The sequence below is a fragment of the Myotis brandtii genome, unplaced genomic scaffold (genome assembly GCF_000412655.1).
Source record: "Myotis brandtii unplaced genomic scaffold, ASM41265v1 scaffold190, whole genome shotgun sequence".
Lineage (NCBI taxonomy): Eukaryota > Metazoa > Chordata > Mammalia > Chiroptera > Vespertilionidae > Myotis > Myotis brandtii.
In genome coordinates this window covers 4,827,656-4,836,338 of record NW_005357076.1, presented here as the reverse complement: position 1 = coordinate 4,836,338, position 8,683 = coordinate 4,827,656, and the positions used below count along the sequence as shown (strand labels likewise).

At 40.2% G+C, this 8,683-nt stretch overlaps 1 protein-coding gene across 1 annotated transcript in view; it reads right to left on the bottom strand.

Moving 5' to 3' along the window:
* CFAP70 (cilia and flagella associated protein 70) overlaps positions 1-8,683 on the bottom strand; it is a 113,997-nt gene that overhangs the window by 47,822 nt on the left and 57,492 nt on the right. The window contains 1 exon segment of the mRNA XM_014538384.1: positions 6,763-6,854. Within this exon segment, the coding sequence (XP_014393870.1) occupies positions 6,763-6,854 (92 nt within the window).

Here is an 8,683-nt window from a genome sequence, read left to right as displayed (position 1 = left end):
GTCAGGAGATTGGGGAGGTCCCCCCTATCAGGCACAGAGCAGGGCCCGTGGGGGGGGGTGGTTGGGGCGCCGCAGCCTGTCACACACAGAGCCGCAGGGCGATCAGGGGGTTTGGGCGCTGCCCCCTGTCATGCTGATCCCGGTGCCGGGAGCCTCGCTGCTCCGCTGATCCCGGTGCTGGGAGGCATATTACCCTTTTACTATATAGGATAGAGGCCTGGTGCATGGGTAGGGGCTGGCTGGTTTGCCCTGAAGGGTGTCCTGGATCAGGGTGGGGGTCCCCACTGGGGTGCCTGGCCAGTCTGGGTGAGGGGCTGAGGGCTGTTTTCCGGCTGGCGAGTGACTAAAGCTTCCAACCGCTCCTTGTTTTCTTCTCTTTTTTTTTTTTTTTTTCTGGGCCAGCTTTAGCTCTGAGGCCTCGCTGCTGAAAACATAGATACAATGTTGCGGTCCGAGCCCGGCTGAATGGAAGCCCTTTTCTGGGGTTTTGTTTAGCTTCTTATTTGCAACATAGTATATAGTTGCTTAGAGTTGCAACTGAGAGGCCGGCAAGTGAGGCGGTGAACGTTGGAGTCTGCAGCAAGCAAGCCTCCCTGCTCGCTTCAGTGCCTGGCTGCCGGCTGCCATCTTGGCTGACAGTTAATTTGCATATACTCACTGATTAGCCAATGAAAAGGGTAGCGGTCGTACGCCAATTACCATGTTTCTCTTTTATTAGTGTAGATGTCACCCCAATAAATTCAATGAATATTAAAATTTAAAAAGTATAAAAGATAGTATAAGCCCTGGCCAGTGTGGCTCAGTTCGTTGAGTGTCATCCCAAGCACCAAAAAGTCACCAGTTCGATTCCTGGTCATTGTACATACCTGGGTTATGGGCTTAATCCCCAGTAGAGGGGGTTGCAGGAGGCAGTTGACAGATGTTTCTCTCCCATATCGATGTTTCTCTCTTTCTCCCCATCTCTTCCTCTCTCTCTAAAAGTCAATAAAAACTTTTTTTTAAAGGTGGTATAAAAGATGCAGGTAATTCTCAAAAGGAGACTTCCAGCCCAGCCAGTGTAGCTCAGTAAAGCAATAAAAATATATTTTTTTAAAAAAAGGAGAATTCCAATGACTAATAAATATCTTCAAATGTTTACTCTTACTAAAGCATCTATAATGTAGTTTAAAATTAAAATGAGAAACTTTCTTTCCCTGTTAAAATAGCATAAATAAAAAATTATTGTGTTGGTGAATGTATGAAGGAACAATAGTCTCATACATCACTTGTAGAACTGCAAACTTTTGGGAAGGCAATGCAGGAATGTTTATCAAAACTCTCAAAAAATACCTGTAGTGAATAGCCTGCAAGATAAAAGCTATCATTTCCTTTCACTCTTGAGCATGGTGCTTCTCACATCAAAAAGTGAAGTCTAAACATCAGCAAAATAGCAGAGTAGATAACTCCAAACTTCCATCCCTCCATAGAAATATTGAAAAACAGAACCAGAAAAATGTCAGAACCAACTTGGTCAGAAGTCTGGAAAAGAGTCAAAGGTTTAAGGCAATTTTGAAGAGGAGGAAAGCTTTATATATTTTTACTGACCCTTGTCCCACTCCATCTCCAGCTGAGTGGCTGTCTTAAGGACAGGACCCTGCATTTCCAGTGTGGCACACCGGTCCCTGCTTCTGGAGGAGCAGAGCAGATCTTATTTGCAAGTTACTGTGTTCTAACCTGTCAGGACTACCTGCCGCTAATTATGATTTTTTAGTTTTTCCTAATTTGAAACCCACTAAGGGTAGAAAAGCAATGATTAGGAATTGCTCAAAAACACTGTAAGGTTATGAAAAACTCACAGCTCTGTGGGGAAAACATGGTTAAGACATACAACACAGCGCACGGTTTAGGAGGAAAGCCAGAGATGATCTTTAGGAAATTAGGGTATTCAAATGCAGTTGTATGTACTGCACATGCCCAGGATTGGAACTGTGCTCAGAAAAAAATGTGAGAAGACCCTAAGTTTCACCAGTGACTGATATATAATCTCAGTGCAAGCAGGAAGTGAAAGATGAGGTAGAATTATAAAGAACCTGATTAAGTGTTAAAAGTATGGCCCAGCCTGGCCACAATTATAAAGAACCTGATTAAGTGTTAAAAGTATGGCCAGCCTGGCCACTGTGGCTCAATGGTTGAGTATCAACCTGTGAACCAGGAGGTCATGGTTCGAATCCTGGTCAGGGCACATACCCAGGTTGCTGGCTCGATCCCCAGTGTGGAGGTGGGTTGCAGGAGGCAGTCGATCAATGATTGATTCTCTCTCATCATTGATATTTCTCTCTCTCTCCCTTCCTCTCTGAAATCAATAAAAAATACATAGCCCAGCACAGTCATCTTCAAAGACAAAAAAAATTTTTTTTAAGTTTTGGTTTTGTTATTTTGTTTGGTACTGGCATTCAAGGAAATCTCAGTCAAAACACTAGCTGAACACAAGCTATAACTTAATGAAAACACAGCAAATCCTGGGAAAGGGTAAACTTTTATTTCCAATATTCCCTCATTCTAGTAAACAAATGTCCAGTTTTCAACAACAAAAAAATCACCAAATATACCAAGAAACACAAAACTATGGCATTTTCAAAATAAAAAATAAATTGACAGGAACTATTCTTGAAGAAGCCCAGACATTGGACTTGCTACAAAAAGATGTTAAATAAACATGCTCAAAGAGCTAAAGAAAACAACAGACAAAGGGCTAAAAGAAACCAGAAAAATTATGTATGAACAAAGTGAGAATACCAGTAAAGAGATAGAAATCATAAAAAAGGAACCAAATAGACATAGCTGGTTTGGCTCAGTGGATAGAGCATCAGCCCACAAACTGAAGGGTCCCAGATTTGATTCTGGTCAAGGCATGTACCTCAGTTGCAGGCTCGATCTCTAGCCCTGGTCGGGGTGAGTGCAGGAGGCAGCCAATTGATGTGTCTTTCTCACATCGATGTTTCCATCTCTCCCCCTTCCTTCCACACTCTCTAAAAATCAATGGAAAAATATCCTTGAGAGAGGAACAACAAAAGGAACCAAAAAGAAAATTTGGAGTTGAAAAGTACAATAACTGAAATGAAAAAGTCACTAGAGGGTTCAATAAATTTGATCAAGCAGAAGAAAGAACCAAGACAATTGAAATTATTCAGTCTAAGGAAACAGAAAGAAAAATAAAAAAAATTAACACACTCTAAAATCTGGGGAACACCATCAACATACCTATTTGTATAACCAACAAACACATTATGGGAATACAAATAGAAAACAGAGGGAAAGCGGCAGAAAAAAATTTTGAAGAACTCATGGCCAAAACCTCCAAATTTGATGAAATATATGAATCTAAACAACCAAGAAGCTTATCAAACTCCAAGAAGGATACAATTAAAGAGCTCTGCACTAAGACACATTATAGTAGAATTGTCAAAAGAAAAGAAAAGGAGAAAATCTCCAAAGCAGTGAGAGGAGTGACTCATCACATAAGATTAATAGATAATTTCAATAATCTCAATACAGATCATTTCTCATCAGAAACCACGGAGGCCAGAAGGCATTTGGGTAACATTTAAAGTTCTGGGGGGAAAAAAACTGCCAACAAGAATTCTATATCCAGCAAACTATCCTTCAACAATGAAGGAAAAATTAAGACAATCCCAGATAAACAAAAGTTAAGAGAGTATTACTAAGATCTACCTTATAAGAAATACTAAATGAAGCCCTTCAGGCTAAAATGAAAGGAACTCAAAGGTAAATGAGGAAATGAAGAACACTGGTAAAGGTAATTATGAAAGCCATTATTATTGTACTTTTGGTTTGTAACCCCTCCTTACCTCTTTTTTTAGAAGGCAAATGCATAAAATAATAATCATAAATATTTGTTAATAGGTATACAGTGTATAAGCTATAATCTGTGACAATAATAATACAAAGAGGAAGGGATAGAGATATATAGGAGGAACCAAGTGTATAATATTAAAGCTAAATTGTTACAAGTTTAAGATGATCATTGTAATCCCTAGGGTAACCACTAAGAAAATAAAGAGAAAGAAAGAAGAAGGAAATCTAAATGGTACATTATAAAAAGCCAATCAAATATTAAAAAGGCGGTAATGAAGGAATTCAAGAACAGACAAGCAGATTAGAAATAGATATGTAGTAGAAGTAAATCCTTTATCAGTAATTGCATTAAATATAAATGGGTTAAACTTTCCTATTAAAAGGCAGAGATTAGTGAATTGGATTTATATTTTTATGTCCCTGTTTTTCCCCCATTCACCCCTCCTCCCCATTTCTGCCCCCTCCCCAGGCCTTCACCACACTATTGTCTGTGTCCATAGGTTATGCATATATGCATACGTTCTTTGGTGTATATCTTCCCACCTCTCCCCTGCTTCCCTCTGAGAATCATCAGTTTGTTGCATGCTTCCATGTCTCTGCATCTATTTCATTTGTCAGTTTCTTTTGTTCATTAGATTCCACATATAAGTGAGATCATGTGACTGGCTTAGCATAATATTCTCCAGAACCCTCCATGCTGTCTCAACGGGTAAGAAATTCTTCTTTTTACAGCTGCATAGTATTTCATTGTGTATATGTACCACGGCTTTTTTACCCACTCATCTACTGATGAGCATTTGGGCTGTTTCCAGAGCTTAGCTATTGTAAATGATGCTGCAGTGAACATAGGGGTGCATATTTTCTTTCTGACTGGTGTTTCAGGCTTCTTCGGACATATTCCTAGAACTAGGGTGACAGGGTCAAATGACAGTTCCATTTTCAATTTTTAAAGGTAACTAAAAAAACAAAAACAGTGTCCATCTGTCTGCTGTCTACAAGATACTTCCTTTAGATATAAGAACACACAAAAAATTGAAAGTAGGAGGATAGAAAAAGACATCCCATGCAAATAGTAACCAAAACAGAGTTGGGGTGGTTATATTTCTTGAGAAAATAGACTTGAAATAAAAAATATAATAAGAGATAATGAAGAACAATATAGATAGATGATAGATAGATACCTAAAAGGTTTCAGACAGCAATAAAATATAACAATAATAAACATATATGTACCTAATAATAGAGACCCAAAATACATAAAGCAAAAATAGAGACAATTGAAGGGAGAATTAGACAGATCTTTAATAATAGAGATTTTAATACCCCACTTCAAAAATGGGTAGAACAATCAGACAGAAGATCAATCTACACTAATAAAAGAGAAACATGGTAATTGGCGTACGACCGCTACCCTTTTCATTGGCTAATCAGTGAGTATATGCAAATTAACTGTCAGCCAAGATGGCGGCCGGCAGAATCAGAGTGACTATGCAAATTAACCCAACAAAGATGGTGGTTAATTTGCACACGCAGTCACAGAGTGAAGACTAAAGACTGAAGACTGAAGAGGCTTGGAAGCCTCGCTGCGGCTGGAGGGGAGAAGCCAAGCCTCACTGTAGCTGCAGCGGAGAAGCCAAGCCGCTGAGGCCAGACCAAAGGCCTGGGTGCCGGGTGCCGGAGGAAAACCAGTGCTGGCAGCCAGGGGAAGGAAGGCCTATTGCACGAATCTCTTCGTGCAACGGGCCTCTACTTAGAACATAAAAGACTTAACAGTATAAAGCAATTTGATCTAACAGACATATACAGAACATTCCTCTTAACATCACAGAATACACTTTCTTCTCAAGTGCACATGGAACATTCTGCAGGATAGACTATATGTCAGGCCACAAAATAAATCTCAATCAATTTTAAAAGATTGAAACCATATAAAATATATTTTCTAATTACAATGAAATGAGAATAGAAATCAATAACTGGAAGAAAACTGGAAAACAGGAAAAGTCATAAATATGTGGAAATTAAGCAACATGCTTTAAAATAATAGGTCAAAGAAAAAAATCATAGGCAAATGAGAAAATACTTTGAGATGAATGAAAACAAAAACACAGCATACCAAAACTTATGGAATGCAGTGAAAGAAGTGTTCAGAGGGAAATTTACAGCTCTAACTCACACAATAATATAATACACAATTTAATTGTATATCTTAAGGGACTAGAAAAAGAGAGCAAACTGAACCCAAAGCTCACAAAAGGAAGGAAGTAATAGAATTAGAGTAAAGATAAATGAAAGAGAAAAGAAACACAATAGGGAAAATCAATAAAACAAAAAAGACTGCTTCTTTGAAAAGATCAACAAAATGATAATTCTTAGGTAGATGGACTAAGAAAAAAGAAAACAGACTCAAATTACTAAAATCAGAAATGAGAAAAAGAAAAAAGAATGCCATGAACAACTGTACATCAACAAATTGGATAACCTAGATAAAATGGCAATTTCCTAGAAAAATGATCAAAGGACTCTGGTACAATTTAAAAATAGTTTCTTAAAAATTACATACTAGTATATTAATGTGACATGGAATATGTGTTCATATAGTAGAGTGGCTTTACAATAACTCTAGAAAGATAAATACCAAGGTATTAAAAGCAGTTATCAATGGGTGAGTAGAAATCTGTGTGTCTTTATACTTTATGGCTAATCTCAATTTCCCAAATTTTTTATAATAGGCATATACTGCTTTTATAGTAAGAAAATATAAGAAACTTTATCTGGGGGGGGGGCGGGAGAGCAGAAAATTGATGTTTGGCCTAGGGAAAATTACATTTATGGTCACAAACTGACTTCCTTTTACTTATACCTAAGTTGCTTTTGCAAAACAAGTATGAGAACATTGCTACACACCGTCTGGCCAGCTCCTCTGGCAATCGCTTTGGAACCAAGGCTTTGTTCAGCTGAATCTCCAACACGATGTATGTCCCTGCTTCTACATATTGCTGTAAAGACAATTTTTTCTAATTTATTCTTTTCAGTAAAAAAATATTTATGAAAAAAATCGTAACATAAGGTAATATTCACAATATAATAAGTGAGAAAAGTGCATCGACAGCTCTAAATATAGTGTAATCTTAACTTAAAATATGTTTTACATAGAAAAATAACTGGACAGAAAAATTACAACAGTGGCTATCTCTTGCAGGGAACCACTTTCAATTTTATTCTTGGAAACTTCTACCCCAGCTGAAGCCCTGTTCAACTTGTTCTTGGAACTATTTTAGGTGAGTGCCATTCTTTCTTCCACCAAAACTCTTTCATGAGTTCTGCAGAAATATTCTCCTCATCACCTCCCGACATTCCCACTCACAGCCTGCTCACCACCATCTACCAACTGCAACCTGATGGACATTTCTACCCAGATTTTTGCTAGCATCTTAAATGCAATGTGTTCAAAATCCAACTTATCATTCCCCCTATATCAACCTCTCTTTTAAAGTTTCTCTTAATGATTGTGTCACCCTTCCAGAAAGAAAGGCTTGAAACCTGAGTTACCTTTAACTTTTCTTCATCACCTCAAAGCTTCCCAGTTCCACCGTGCCTCTGCAGGTTTCTGACTTTCTCTATGATCTCTTCCTTAACTCAAACTGTCATCAATACTCATCTGTACTCTCAGAAAAACCTATAAACTGACATCTGAAGTCCCTACTCTACGTTCCGTTTCTCTTTTTCACATCCTTGCAAGAGTTTTGCCTTGAAACACACATAAGGTCTTATTTCCACATAAGTTTAAAAACCTTTCATGTGAGTCCCTAAAATGAGGCTCAAGAGCCTTATTACTTACTAGAAGCCCGGTGTACAGATTCGTGCACATTGAAAGTAAATTAATTAGAAGGTGGCCGGTGGGGCAGGACTGGGCAAGACGGGCCGGACATGCCCTGGAGCCAACCTCCTGTGGTACCGCCCTGGCCGGCTGCACCTGGGGTAGTGCCAGGGCTCAAAGGGCATCTGTGGAGTGAGCAGGGTCCCTCTGGCAGGTGGGGTCCCTTGGCCCGGCCTGCGGGGATTGGACCAAAACTGACAGTCCAACATCCTCTGAGTGGTCTCAGAATGCAAGGGCACTCTACAAAGTTGCTGTCGCTCTGTTGCTCGGCAGCTCCTGCATTGAGCGTCTGCCCCTTGGTGGTCAGTGTGCATCATAGCTACCAGCCGGTCGGTTGGTCGCTTAGGCTTTTATATATATACTAGAGGCCTGGTGCATGACATTCGTGCACTCAGTGGGGGGCGCGGGGAGGTGGTCCCTCAGCTCAGCCTGCACCCTCTCACAGTCCAGGAGCCCTTGGGGGGATGTCCAACTGTTGGCTTAGGTTTGCTCCCCTTAAGCGGGACTAAGCCTGAAGTTGCACATCCTTAGCACTGCCACAGAGGCAGGGGAGGCTCCCGCCATCACCACTGCGCTCACCAGCTGTGAGCCTGGTCTCTGGCTGAGTGGCATCCACCTGTGGGAGCCCACTGACCACCAGGGGAAAGCTCCTACATTGAGCATCTGCCCCCCTGGTGGTCAGTGCGTGTCATAGCAACCAGTCATTCCACTGTTCAGTTGATTTGCATATTATCCTTTTATTATACAGGATAGGAAGTTCACATCCTTGCTAAGACAAATTGTAGGAGTGTATGGGGCGCAGGTACAGTGTTTTGGCCAGGTTCAAGCCTCGGACTAATGAAAGGACAGGGTCCTCTCATTGCCACGTGCAAGTCCCAGCTGGAGGGCAGGGCCCTCCCAGCACAATCATAGCCAACGGCTGTGGTTGTAAGCTTGAACCTATGGTCC